Source organism: Lycorma delicatula, chromosome 1, assembly GCF_047948215.1.
Source record: "Lycorma delicatula isolate Av1 chromosome 1, ASM4794821v1, whole genome shotgun sequence".
Classification (NCBI taxonomy): domain Eukaryota; kingdom Metazoa; phylum Arthropoda; class Insecta; order Hemiptera; family Fulgoridae; genus Lycorma; species Lycorma delicatula.
In genome coordinates this window covers 87,532,737-87,548,234 of record NC_134455.1, presented here as the reverse complement: position 1 = coordinate 87,548,234, position 15,498 = coordinate 87,532,737, and the positions used below count along the sequence as shown (strand labels likewise).

At 30.7% G+C, this 15,498-nt stretch overlaps 1 protein-coding gene across 1 annotated transcript in view; it reads left to right on the top strand.

Annotated features, from left to right (window-relative positions):
* The window catches only part of LOC142318139 (RING finger protein 207-like), a 152,090-nt gene that overhangs the window by 74,039 nt on the left and 62,553 nt on the right, over positions 1 to 15,498 (top strand). The window contains exons 7-9 of the mRNA XM_075354679.1: positions 8,897 to 9,009; positions 11,129 to 11,328; positions 12,296 to 12,547. Coding sequence (XP_075210794.1) covers positions 8,897 to 9,009; positions 11,129 to 11,328; positions 12,296 to 12,547 — 565 coding nt within the window. The remainder of the gene's footprint in view (positions 1 to 8,896; positions 9,010 to 11,128; positions 11,329 to 12,295; positions 12,548 to 15,498) is intronic.

Here is a 15,498-nt window from a genome sequence, read left to right as displayed (position 1 = left end):
TCATCTATCTGTATCCTATTCGTCCATATGTCTAGATTATTAGGACAGATTCACCATCAGGATATCTTATATACTTAAATGAGTTATTAAATGAACAAAAACATATGATGAGTTAAATGTATGAACAAAAACTGTTCAAACATAATCTATAAGAAAGAAAAGTAGTTTACCTAATAGCTTTCAAATCTAGACTCTTTTAAAGTAGACTCCATTGTGACTCTACACTTTACTCATTGGTCCTATAATTGCTGAAAACATTTTTCGTAGTCTTCTTTTAGAATTGCTAACACCTGTGCTGTCATATTTATGTCCTAAATGCCAAATCACAACCCTTTCAGCAGCATCTTTGGCTTTGGCAACTATCAGAAATTATAAGGAACCATATTTGATGAATAAGGAACTTTGTAAACCTAGGGAATTTTGTTCTCAACCAATAGATTATGGATTAGATATGATAAATGAATGAATTATTGTGATACAAGGATACTGCTTGCATGATTCCCACAAGTCTCTGGATCTCATGTACTGAACCTCCAGATTGAACTATTCACTGACAGTTTGGCTTTCTTTGTATTCCTGTTGTACAACTCCCCAATATAAAAAAAAAATAGCCAGCATCACTTTCACTCTGTTTCTCATCTTTCTTTCTTTGTCCTTGGGAGTGACAGTAATGACTAAGCTTCATTTGGTTTCTAGGTCTTACTCGTATATTCAAAATTTATCAAAAGTTATAACACTAACATTTTAAGGAAGTTGGAATTTCTGTTGGGATACTCCACCATATCCTGTAGAATAACAGAACAAATTTATTTTTTCCAAGCAAATGCAGTTTGGCATAATTTCACAGCCACTCTATGAATGCCCAAATTATCTGTTAAAATCATGTGTGAAGAACATTACTAATCTGAATGTCATTTGTAATTTATTGGATGGTCAGTGTATGATTTTTCATTAACTAACTTTGCTTATTGTTAATGACATTTGGATTTCAGACTGTTGATGTCCTACCAAGTAATGATCTGGCACACACACTATTGTTCAGTGTGTTCTATCATTATGAAGAAAATAAAAATGCGCACTGTTACACACTCAATAGTTGTGCTACAGCAACTGTTGTGCTCTCCAAAGTTAAAAAAAGGGCATGTTTGTGCCTTAGGTACTAATGGTGTGCTGTATGAAATTTTTTTGCTCTCATTTAAATACTTTTTTAGAAAAGAATTGTGGTCAGATACTTTTTGAACAGACTTTTTATTACAATTTTTTTTTTTATTTATTTTTTTTTATGAAACTTCGGAACTCAATTTCTTTCCTAAATCATGTTGTGGTTTATCATTGAAAGTATGTAACTCTGAAAGTTTTTTCATTTGATATAAACTTCAACGCTCATATACATATATACATTTTTATCTAAATATACTGCATTTAGACTAATGCATTTAGTCTAATCTAATCTTAAATTATAATGTTAAAAGTAATCACAAACTCATACAATCATTGTAAAGATTAAGCATATCCAGTACCGATTATCTTTTCTTAGATTCATAGATTAAATCCTTTTTTTAAAGCAAAATTCTCCTCTCTTTACACAAAAAAGGTGTGTTATTAATGTGTTGCCATAAACACTAAATTTGATTCACCAATGGAATTCGACATACCCTATGTTTTTACCTCAGAAAATGAATGAAAATCACGAAGGCTACTGGTGCAGTTATTTATGTGTATCATGAAAATTATTTTACAATTAAACATTAAAATTAAATAATTTAAAAAAGAAGATATTATATGATAAGTACTTAGTTTCTTTTGTAATTGTTGAAGTCTTGATGGTGCTTATGATCCAATTAATGAAACTGGTGTGGTAAACCAATTTTTTTGTTATTTATTTTTTATTAAGTGCCTGCTGAAGTTTTACATTGTGCATGTATTAGTAGTATTTAGGATGTAGTTATTTTTGTTTGACTACTACTTGTTGATTATATCTGTTGCTTGAGATTGTTACTATAGATTCTGTGTTTATTCTTTGGCCAGATGGAAAGAATTCTTTTTGTCATCCTTTATTATATTTGCAGAGGTTGACTGTGGATTAATATTGCTTTTGATTTGCATTTTTTTCATAATGGTAAAGGACATTTCTTCCTTTATATCATCTGTGACACAGGTTTAATACTAATTTTAATAATTTATGGGTAACCTGAAAATTATGTTTCTGCAATGTGTTATCTATTATTTATATTTTTATCATGTCCTGCACAGACTCATTTGTAGCAGTTATAGTGCAGAATCTTGACTATGTACTGCGGTATGTATTGTTGATGTATAGATTATTTGTATTTTGTGTGATAAATATTAAAAGAAAATTTGACAATATGAGTACGTACAAGTATGTAGAATGTTTGAGTTTATGCAAGGGCTGTCCAGAAAGTAACTTACATTTTGAAATAAAAAACCAACCAAATAAAAAAAGAAATTTTATTATATACATTTGAAAGGGACAATCTTAAACTATTTTTCTACATAGTCACCATTTAAATTGAGGCACTTATCATAACGATGCTCAAGCTTTTCAATTCCTTTTTTGTAGAAATCTGTCGCCTTAGATTTTTGGCACCCATGTTGCACAAAACTTGTGATAACCAAGCTTCCATGATACAATTTTCATGCAGGCTAGGCCGACTACTGCAGTCGTCATCATGAAGATTGGTGTAGCCATTTTTAAACTGAATGTACTACTGCCTCACTCCACCTTAACTCATTCCATCTCCATACACCTCACAAAGTTGCCAATGAATTTCAGTTGGTTTGAGGTTTTTTGCCAGTAACACCCTAATCAATGAATATAGATCACATCATTGTGGGATTTTCTTTTGAAGTGCACATTTCAATAATTTACCATGAACAAAGTAGAAAAATCACAGTAGTCCACACACTATGACAGCTTGATGTGTACTGAGTGTAGAAATGTTTTGACGCCAAGATAGTGGCTCTATCCCCACCCATCTCCATGCTAGGCACAAATGTAAGTTACTTTCTGGACCGTCCTCGTATTTATATTTATTGAGTTTATGTTATATTTGTTTTTGTGATTGTATGAGTAATATTTTATTGATTTTCTATTCTATAATGTCATTGATTTTGTTATTAATAAAAGATTCTCCTCTAATCATGTTAGGATATACTTTATCAGCTTATGCTTACAAAAATATCTTTGATATCATCTCCCATGACAGTAACTGTATTGTTTTATTTTCAGAAGTGCCATACAATAGAAAACAATAGCCCACATCACTATTCTATACTGATTTTGAAAAATTCCGTTTTGGGATATAAACTTATATATGTTGTATCATTTTAATTCCCTCAGGCAATTTTCTTGTAAATAAGGCACAATACAAAAAAAAAGCTTAACAAAAGTTACTTGGACTGGAGGAGGACACCTCATGGTGACCTTGTATTTGACCATGACTGTTATTTCAAGGTTAACACAATTTTTTCAAATGGAATGACCTATTTTTGATCCCACCAATGAAAAGAGAGAAAAATTTTACATTGAAGTATGTGGTCACACATATGACCTTGGAACTTTTTTGAAGGTCGTATGACTAACCATAAGAGATAATGTTATAAGGATGCTGGATTCTTTTCGCAGATATTTACAGTCCCTGGTTTCTAAGTTGTTAGAGGATTGCTACCTGTTACTGTCTTTGAAATTCAGCAAATTGTGTTAATCAGATACTGTATGTGATTAACTTCTAAACCATGAAATTTAAGAAGCTGAAAAAAATAATATACTCATAAAACGACATGACTAAATTCAAGTATGTTGACTGGACATTTGTCGCTCTTTCCATTGGTGCTATCGGAAAAGGTAATTCCATTTGAAAAACCTTGATGACCTTGGGAAAGTCCAAAGGGGACCTCAAGGTCATCATTGGATGTCACCCTCCTATCAACACAACTTCTGCAAAGACATTTTTATGATCTTTCCTAAAGTTTGCGAGATAAATGGCCTGGAATATGAATATTATATTATCTTCAAAACCTTGTGACCCTTGTAACACTGTCTCCAAATAACTCTATCATTCATATAACACTATCTTTGATGATATGTCCTTCAAAAATGTTCCAAGGTTATATGTATAACCATTCCATTCCAGTCTAAAATTTCCTGCTCTTTTCATTGATGGTTACAAAAATATGTCTCCATTTAAAAAATTGTGTTAACCTTGAAATAACATCAAGGTTAAATCCAAGGTCATCAGGAAGTGCTCTCCTCTAGTCCTAGTTATTTTTGTATAATTTTTTTTTTATTGTTTCTAGTTTACGAGAAAATTGCCGAGGAGGATTAAAATGAAACACTATATATAAATGTATAATATAGTAATATATTGTTATTAATTTAATATTATAATAAGTTTATATAAATATTTATAATTCGATGTTTAGACCAATGACTTTCCAACTTTTTAATACCTTCAGTATAATGTGATTTGTCCAACTCTGCAAAGTAAGTTGTCTCAGCTTTAAGTTCGCCATTTGAAGTGAATCATCATCCAGTTGAGTCATTTCTTCAGGTTTAGGAAGAGGAAGTAATCACTGGGAGCCAAATCCGGCAGATATGGCACAAGTGGAAACACTTTGAAGCATATGTAATGGAGTTTTGCAGAAACAATTCAAGGTATATATGTAAGTGCATTTTGGAGAAAGAGCACTTACTTTTTGTCAGATGTGGGCATTTACCTTGAATAGAACACTTCAATCGCTCCATTAGTGATGTGGTAATACTCCTCAGTGATGGTCATGCCTCTTTCTAGATAGTCCATGAACACCTTAAGAATAAAAAAAAATTGTGGTCATGACTTTTCTTGCTGGTGGAATTGTTTTTGTTTTATTTAGCATACTTTCCTCTGCTCTTACCCACTGTTTGGTCTCTGGCATTCAATGGTGAATCCATGTTTTATGTACTGTTATAAAATGTTGAAGAAACTGCGCAGAATTGTGTTTAAATAAGGCTAAACATTCTTGAGAAGTGTTCAGTTTAATGTGTTTTTGGCCAGACTTTTAAAAATGTGGCAGCTATAAAATTGAAAGCTTTTGCATACCCAAAATATTATGTGAAATGTAGTGACCAAGATCTGTTGAGATGTTTGGGATGTTAGCAAGCTCGTGTACCTTCAGTTGGTGATCATTTAATTTTGAAAAAATGAAATTGTAAATTTTTGTGATGATTTTGTTGTTTTTGGACATTCAACCATTTATCATCTTGAATGGATGTACAACTACGTTTAAATTCAGCAGCTCACTTTTTTATCCTCGAAAACAAAGATGAAGAATCCCCATCTTTTTTTAACTTTTTTTAATAAAAAGGGTTATTTTTTTTCAAGGTCTGATCGGTTGCGAAATAAAAACCCGCGCAAAAATCGGATGAACCTTTGCGCATATGTATTGCGCAGCATCTCTAGTACGGCCTTCAGTCACGCCACGTCTCACTACCTCAGTGAAATTAAAATTCTTACATGGCATTTATATAACAGGCTTTATTACATACATATAAAGGTTTAAAATTAGTTGGGAAATAAGCAAAATATATATATTTATAATGTTCATTTCCCAATATATATATATATATATATATATATATGTATAAAAGTAAAACTCAGCAATCCACTAGAGTACAGAATCTAATAATATTTCTTACTTTATTATGAGGGTTATTTTTTTTCAAGGTCCAATCGGTCACAAAATAAAAACCCGCGCTAAAATCAGATGAACCTTTGCGCATATGTGTTGCACAGCGTCTCTGGTATGGCCTTCAATCACGCCGCGTCACTTCGTTTAGTTTTGAACACACAGCTAGCATGTAAACATGTCTATAACAATAGCATCTCCCGCCAAGTGTGAAGTGCGTGCAGTAATTCGATTTCTTCAGGCTGAGGGGTGTAATGCGGCTGAAATTCGTCGACGAATAAGTAATGTGTACAGTGAAATTTAAGTGAGTGACAGCAAAGTGCGACAATGGTGCAGGAACTTTAAAGCAGGACGTACAGATGTTCATGATGCAGGCGGTCAGGGAAGGAAGCAAGTGTCAACTGATGATCTCGTTGAGCGAGTGGATGAGGCAATTCGAGAAAATCGTCGGTTCACAATTTCTGTATTGAGTGATTCGTTTCCTGAAATTTCAAGGTCAGCTCTCTACACCATTGTGAGTGAGAGACTTCAGTACCGCAAACTGTGTGCAAGATGGGTTCCCAAGATGCTGTCCGACCATCACAAAACAATGAGAATTGGACGCCTCCCTAACGTTGCTCCAGCACTACCACAATGAAGGGGAAGATTTTTTGAACAAAATTTTCACACAGGACAAGACATGGGTCTATTTTGAAACTGAAGAAACAAAAGAACAATCCAAACAGTGGATGCATTCCCATTCTCCCAGTAAACCAAAGGAGTTCAAGCGAACCTTCTCCAACAGAAAGTGTATGGTTACTGTGTTCTGGGACCGAAATGGAGTTCTCTTGGTGGAATTCATTGAACGTGGCACAACCATCACTGCAACCTCATACTGCGTGACTGTTCAACATCTACGAAGGGCAATTCAGAATAAGCGGAGAGGAATGTTGTCATCAGGCATCGTCTTTCTCCATGACAATGCTCGACCACACACTGCAGCTGTAACAAAGAAGCTCCTGCAGCATTTTCGTTGGGAAATGTTTGATCACCCATCATACAGCCCGGACTTGGCTCCTTCCAATTTTCACCTCTTTCTCACATGAAATGCTGGGTAGGAGACAACATTTTGGCACAGAAATCGAGCTGAAGACCAGCGTAGAAACATGGCTGAAAACACTGGCGGCTGGCTCCGTTCTATGACGAGGGTATTGGAAAGTTGGTACCACGCTACGACAGATGTCTAAATCGGAGTGGCGACTATGTAGAGAAATAGCGTAACTATGTAAGGACTTGTTACAAATAAAAAACTTTTTATTTTCATTGTGATTTTAATTTTGTGACCAATCTGTCCTTGAAAAAAAAAAACTCTCGTACGTCCATCTGGTTAAATATTTTAAAGCAAGGTACTTTATAACAGCTACGGTTTATTTTTCGAGAATGTCCAAATTTTTTTGCTTTACTCGGTTGCTGCAGACAGGCATCTAATAGCATGCATCTAAAACAACACACAATCTGAGGAATCATTCTTAACAAATATCATAGTCATTTGGTCATACTTGCACCACCTCTGTGTCAGGTCAAAAACATTACGAGTGACACTAATAATTTTTTAAGTTAAAGACAGAAATTGTTTTTTAGTTCATGAATTCATACACAATGAAAAATTTGACTGACATCACCAACCTATGTCTTCCAGTAAGTGGAAGAAATATAGTTGGAAATATATAGTTATAAACTAATGTAAATATACTAAATGTATTAAACATTTTTAATAGTATTCCTAACATATTAATTCTTCAAAATAATTTTTCTAAAATAATTATTAGTTTCTGTGACTATTTCTTTTATAGATATTTTGTCAGAAAAGAATTAAAAATTTTTACGTACATATAATAGCTTATGAAAAGACTGTAAAATGTTGTATAAATTAAACTTTCACTTATCAACTATTTATTTTTTGTAAGATGTTTGCGACTATTATGAAATATATTTAATATTACATGAAATGTTACCAACCTATTAATAATTAATTATTGTATAATTTGTTTATAAAGGATGTTTTTTTGACTCCAAGGATGAAAAGATTTAGAATGTATTATAGTATTCTGTTTTGTTGGCTTTCTATAAATATCTATTGATTTTAGTAGTGATAAAATTTTTGTTAAATTTTATGTCCAGGTAATCAATACTGTTATTATTTTCTCTGTTTAAAGTGAATTTAATATTATTATTTAAAGAATTCATTTCTGTAATTATTGTATTTTCTTTGTTGTTAAATTGTTGGTTATATATTAAGATGTCATCCACATACCTTTTATATAAAATAATTTGATGTTTATTAATTGTATTGGATATTACAGTGTTTTCTAGTTTATTCATAAAGATATCTTCTAAAATAGCTGAAAGTGGAAATCCCATACTTAGACCCTTATCTTGTTCATAATATTTATTATTAAATTTAAAATAGTTTTATTTAATACATAATTCTAATAGATTTGTTATTTCATCAATTATATTTTTATCTATTTTTAATAGATAAAAAAGCTTAGTAAATTAAATCTGTAAAATGTTATTATGGTCAGTGAAAACAATTATTTTCAGATTAAATAACTTTTTTTATATGAGTGTTGTTTTTATTCTTTGTGTGTTTCATAATGAAGCTGAGAAACAGTTACTATGACTTGAATACATAAAGAATTTATTCCTCTCTTAAAAGTGTTTTAAACATAAAAGAAGTAGGGCCAGTGGACCAGGTTAGATCAAAGTAGGACTGTTTATAGTCAGTGGTAAAATTTCCTGTTTTATACTGATCAGTTTGAAATGTTATACAAGAGTTATAATTTGGAGTTATATTAGAGTTATAATTTGATGGTGGTTCAGTTTTTGTTTGTAGTGTGTTAAATTGAGTATGAATGACTTTTAACACATCTATATATCTGTGACATACGGAAAATAATCTTTGTTGTGTATTGAATTGTCCATGGCAGTAAATGGTTTGATTAAGCCACTTCTTTAAACTTGCTTAATTATCAGTAAGCTTATTCAAAATAGTTATCATTTACACTCTTTTATTTACAGAAAAACTTCATGTATTAAACAATATTGATATATAATCTTTTACTTAATTTTTATCATTTAAAATTTTTGATTTCTTCATGTTTAATATTCTAGAGATATTTTTAAACCTGTGTAAAATATCAGATAAAAAACTAAAAATATGCTGTTTCAGGCCCTTACCATCAAGCCAGATCCGCACAAATTATAGATCAGAATTTGCTCACAGTCTTGAACCTTGGATTGGAAAACTCAGTGCCTCAATCCCAGAAACAAATATTCCACCAGGTAAATAAAAATGTTTTATTTATATGTTTTATTTTATTTGTAATTATTATTGTTGATAATTTTTCTTCTTTAGATTTTGGCTGTGCAATTTCATGCTGTTCCTTTACCATATCTTCCTCTGAAAAAGGACGGTATAATTTTTTTATAATGAAATAATAATTGTTATTACACTGTAATAGAATAGTTGATGGAGTTCCTGATTATTAGTAAATGAATGTAAACAAAATTATAAATAATAGTTTGTTTGTCAAAAAAATCTGTTTTCTGTGTAAATTCATTTGCTCATGAATTTTTCCAGAACATTATTTTTTTTTGCAAACAATACATGCCTAAATTTTTTTATGTATTAGAAAAATCTATGCAATAAATATTACTACTGCTGATTGTATTATTGTTTAAAAATACTTATTGATTAGTCTGACGTTCTTACTGTTCTAATATAAAAAATATTAATCTATACAAAAATATAGTAAACCCTGGTTAAAATGTTTTTGTAGAACACATGATGACACACATTATAGGACCAACCTCATAATAAAAGGTGTCAGATCTCATATGGCTATTATATTATTAGGAAATTTATTGTGCTGTATCTTATCGCAATAAAATAAGATATTGTGTTTTCTGATAATGCATGAACTGAATAACAAAAGATGTGGTGGCAAAATGGTATACACTTATCTAAGCTGTGAAGAGCTTGATCAGAGCAACATCACAAAATACACAATTAATTATAAAGTAATAAGTAGATGTGATTAAAATCCATATTTGAATTATTTAAAATATTAATATAATATGAGATAATGTTAAAGCAAATAAATGAAGATACTAAATATAGAAAATTCTACAGAATAATTTACAATTTTAGTGTTAATGAAGATTATTTGAGCACATATTTATGTACTTGTTTGAATAGGATACAGAAGATTTTTTTTTAATGTTTTAATTAACGTTATTAAAAACTTCATCAATAAAGAATTTTTTTTGTAGAAGGAAATCTCTTATTTGTTTCTTAAATAAATGATGGAAACATTTTAAAAATAGTTTACAAACTTATTAAATAAGGTAATGGAAGCATAATAAAAGCCCTTTATTATAAGCTAAAAAATTATGTTGAGTTATACAAAACCAGTTCTGTTGTCTGGTTTGAGAGAGGTAGCTATTGTTATTTTTTAAGAATAAGTGACTATTCTTTTTAGCAAAAATTTCATATCTATAAATATAAACTCTAGATGAAATTAACATTTTTAATTCTACAAATATCTGTATACATGATTCATACTTATGGGCACCAAAGAATGATGTGACTGCCCATTTTTATATCTTTAAAACTCATTCTGACTTTTTGGGAGCCCCAAGAGATATTACATTTAAGATAGGAGTATAAGTAAGCATAAATAAATATCAGCTAACTATGACAAACTTAGCATTTTTTTTATGTGCTTTGAAGCACATTCTTACTGAACTTGGAGCATGTTAAAAGGTGATTCACAACATAAGGTTTGATGTAGCTTTAGTTAAGTACTTGTTGCTAATTACTGTTTATAATCACTTCAGTAATCATCTCTACCACATTAAATTGATAAATAGTGCAGTGAGTAGTTGTACCATTAACTTGTAACTTCTGATAATGTTGATTTGTTCCGACATTTTAGGATGTTCAGTTTTGGAGAACATGAAGATGAACTAAGAAGACAGGGACTTCATAAGTCTTGATGATGAATGCATGAGACTTGTTAATTTGGAGAACATGAATAAGATGAGCACACTTTTAATCTGTGCGTAGTGTTGCAAATTTCAGTAATCCCTGAAATTTCAACAGCAAAATAATAAAGAACTGCTGAACAAAATAATCAATGTTCAGATTTTTTTTATTGTTTTTGGAATGTACTTTCCTTGTTCCGTACAAAAATATGATTATAAAATTTGGTTTTCTGCATACTTGAAAGAGTTTTCTTATTATTAAATACCTTGTATATATATTCCTTGTTTATTATTTCCGATAATAATGAGAAAACTTCAGCATAGGCCAATTCTCTAAAAAAATAGAATTTTATAGAGATTTGGCTTTTATATTTAATGTGATGCATAATATTCTGTGTTTTTCTTCCTTTTCTAGGTATGTTTGATAGCAGTCAGGTTATGCCCCCTCCTGCAACAGGTCAACCACCTGCTCAAACTTGTCAAACTATTACATCAACGACAACTTTACATCCTGCACCTCCATCTCGAAAACAACATTCAGCACTTAAAGCAAAGGCCCTTGAAGGAGAGGGGCCTTTTTCTAATCATTGTAGAAGCTTTGATTCCCAGATAAAGGTCTGTTAAATTGATATTTTTTTATTATAACATTTTTGTAAATAATAACTTTTCATTGTGCTGAATGTTTAATATTTTTTTAAATGGCCAGCCATCTTGGAGTTCAAGTCAGTAAATATTTACAAAAAAAAATCTGCATATGAAATAAAAAATTTTTTTTGTTGGCAGAGCAATGAAATTTTTAAAACTAATATGGAGTTTGGTAACAAAACATTGAATGATAAGAAAGACAGAAATGTAATGAATTTTAAATGTGTTGATAATTAAATTGTGTAGTAAAGTGTGAAATGAAGAGATTTTTACAACAATTTGGAAAAAAGGAGCCAGTGGCAAATGTTCACTAGAAGAATTAATAGGTCATTTAGTAGGCAACTAGGGTTAGTTAATTTAATAATGGGAAGAAGTGTGGAAGGTAAATCTTTATGTGGAAATTAAAGTTAGGTACATATGACAAATAATTAAAGATTTAGGATGGGATTAATTGTTCTTTTTTTATACAGGAATTAGGTGTTCAATTGACAAATGTTCGTGAACGCCTTTGCGAGCTTCAACGAGATATTGCACTTCTCAGGCGTGCTGCTACTCCACCATTAGCCAAGCGACATCTTGGAATAAAAAATTTTTTTTGTTGGCAGAGCAATGAAATTTTTAAAACTAATATGGAGTTTGGTAACAAAACATTGAATGATAAGAAAGACAGAAATGTAATGAATTTTAAATGTGTTGATAATTAAATTGTGTAGTAAAGTGTGAAATGAAGAGATTTTTACAGCAATTTGGAAAAAAGGAGCCAGTGGCAAATGTTCACTAGAAGAATTAATAGGTCATTTAGTAGGCAACTAGGGTTAGTTAATTTAATAATGGGAAGAAGTGTGGAAGGTAAATCTTTATGTGGAAATTAAAGTTAGGTACATATGACAAATAATTAAAGATTTAGGATGGGATTAATTGTTCTTTTTTTATACAGGAATTAGGTGTTCAATTGACAAATGTTCGTGAACGCCTTTGCGAGCTTCAACGAGATATTGCACTTCTCAGGCGTGCTGCTACTCCACCATTAGCCAAGCGACATCTTGGAATCGCCCGGGATTGTGAGAGACTTGATGATACATTACAACGATATCATGTTGAGCTTGATCGTTTACGTTCTGTTTTTGATACTCTATGGCAAGAGCAGTTATACCGTATACATGTTGAACAAGATATCTTCCAGTCTCAGGTAATGATTTTTTGTGCCTGTTTAAAAAAAATTATATAATCTCTTGCTTTAAACTTTGCAGAAATATGCAGACATATCCCACATTAATGCACTGTTCATATCAGAAGAGTATTAAGTCTTCTTATAGTAATACTGTTCAGTATACTATGCATTATGTTAAAGATGCATTTTTTCTTACAGCAAAAATATTTGATGTGATTCCCTCTGACACACACCAAATATCTACAGGTCTTCCATTTATCAAATGAATTTGAATTTGTTATAATACCTCTGTTGTTTCTTTCTGTATCATCAATATCTTCTGTGCAATGGTCAGCTGCCAATAATCTTCCTTAGTAATATTTTCTTCTTCCTTCATACTTGCTTGCATGCTTGCCTTAACATGCTTGCATGTTAAAACTACTGTATCATCACTGCAAATCTTGGTTAGTTGTTTTGTCAGACATTCCAACTAGCATATGTGCACAAGTCTATCTAATCGTAGGTGGTGTGAAATCATCTTCCTTTCAACACATGCATACTGTCTTGGTTGATTATATGAAACTAGTAGAATGCCAATTGCAGGTTTTGAGAAAGATGATTCAGAGCTGTATCATCTATTGTAGTCTGTGTAGTAAAAAAAAACTTTTCTCTTACTTATGTGTTTTGGCATCCTTTTTTCTAACAGCAAATGTTAACTCCATTCCAGTTTCTTTTCTGATGTAAAATTTTGTGTTGTTTTAACAGGCATAAAGAAGGAAGTTTATGGAAAATCCTTTCTTTTTTTTTAAGAAGCTAACATATTGTGTCTACTCTCACTGGAGTTTCAAAGGCAAATTATAAACTATCTTTATGTAGACTATGCCACCAGATTTAACTGGATTGCTATTTTTTAAATAGCTCCAAATGGATATTAAGATAATAGACAAAGTGGCTGTGCATATGTAAATATGTACCAAAATATTCCATAAACCACTATATTGGAAGAGTACATTTTTCTTTTCCTATTATGTAGGAAAAGAAGAATGTTATTCAAGTTGATTCAAAACTATATGGTAATCACTGAGGAGCTGATTCTACAACTAAAAATAGGAAAAATAGTTCATATAAACATATGCCTGAAAACCCTTCGTTAGCAAGTTAGTGAAAGATTTCTTGTGCTTAGTTGATGACCAGTATCTACTCATTTTGGTTTAAATCTGCCAATTTCTGTGAGTCATCTGTCCACAGCTTCAAAAGTTTTACGATCAGGTGCTCTTCGATGTTGATAAGTACCATGATATTCTTGAACTGCAGCCAAACCATTCTTGTTTACTTTTATCATGTCTCTATACTCTTCGAATGAATACATATTTGCACTGTCTCCCATTATGTATTAAAGGAAATTTCACCAAATTTTGTAAAAACTTTTCTGAATTTTATACAGACTCTCACAGATATCTTCTTTCTTTTTCCTGTTTAGCCTCCAGGAATTACCATTCAGGTATTACTTCAGAGGATGAATGAGGATGATATGTATGAGTGTAAGTGAAATGTAGTCTTGTACAGTCTCAGTTTGACCATTCCTGAGATGTGTGGTTAATGAAAATATCTTAATAAGTACAAAAACTACCGTCAAAATTATTCAAACACTGTTTCAGCTGATTTTGCCAATGTATGAAAACAAATTAATTCATTCTGATAAAAAGTAGTAAATAAATGATCAGCTGTTACTTCCAACCTACAAAATGAGTTACTTCATGCTGTTTTTAGTTGTTTTTACTTCAAACGTTTTTACTATTCAGTCTGTTTTGTTTTTTAATAAAGTTAAATTTCAATATCCTGTATTCAGTTTTTTCTTAAGTAATTTACATGAATCTTTTCAGAATTAAATTTTCTATATTTCTGATTTTAAAAAAATACAACTTAATTACTACGTTTAACAAAGATTTCATACATTAAACCCAAAAATGTGTTATTTTTTACCCAAAATTTTTGTATTTTACATCAGATATCTTTAAAACTGGTGGAGGTACAGTTCTAGAACCCATTTTTTAATATTTTCAGGTAAAAAACCATAAGAATCAACTAAATTTGCCATTTAATTTACCTTCCCAGAATTTCAGGAAGTCTTCATTTCCCTGGATGAACCAGAATCCAGGCAAAATCTTTTGATAGCTGTAGCTTGCTAGTGAAGTGTTTTCAGGCCTATGTTTGTATAAACTTTTTTCCTATTTTTTAGCTATAGAATCAGCTCCCAAGAGATTGTCTTACAGTTTTGAATCTAAAATATCTTAAATAAGTAAATGTAGACATAATTAATAAGTTGATTTTATAAAGTTAGATGATAACAAGTAATCAGAGAATAAACCAGTGCTAGTGTTATTCAGATCCTTTAACATATAATGAGTCATATAAAGGATTTCAAAATAAACAATTCTAATGCTTCGATTAATGTATAAAAAATGTTAAAATAAAAGCTTTCTACAATGAAAGTCCTGTTTTGGAATTAAGAATTTTTTTATGTACATTTTTTATCCACTAGTGACTGAAAAATGTATATTGCAATGATATACTTTGGAATATAATATGTATATCAAAATTATTTCTCTTGTAGGTTAACTTTATATTAAATTGCCTGTTAACTTTAAAACAGTGAAATATATTAAAATGAAAAATTAACATATGTTAACTGCACAGTAAGTATTATAAAGTATGTAGGTGATATTGTATGATAAACCTTAGAAATGTAGAAAAGATACTGATTTGGCTATATCATTGTCAGATTAATTGCTTCTTTAATAATACTCTTACATCTTTATTTATTCTCACTACCTCAGTGAAATTAAAATTCTTACATGGCATTTATATAACAGGCTTTATTACATACATATAAAGGTTTAAAATTAGTTGGGAAATAAGCAAAATATATATATATTTATAATGTTCATTTCCCAATATATATATATATATATATAAAAGTAAAACTCAGC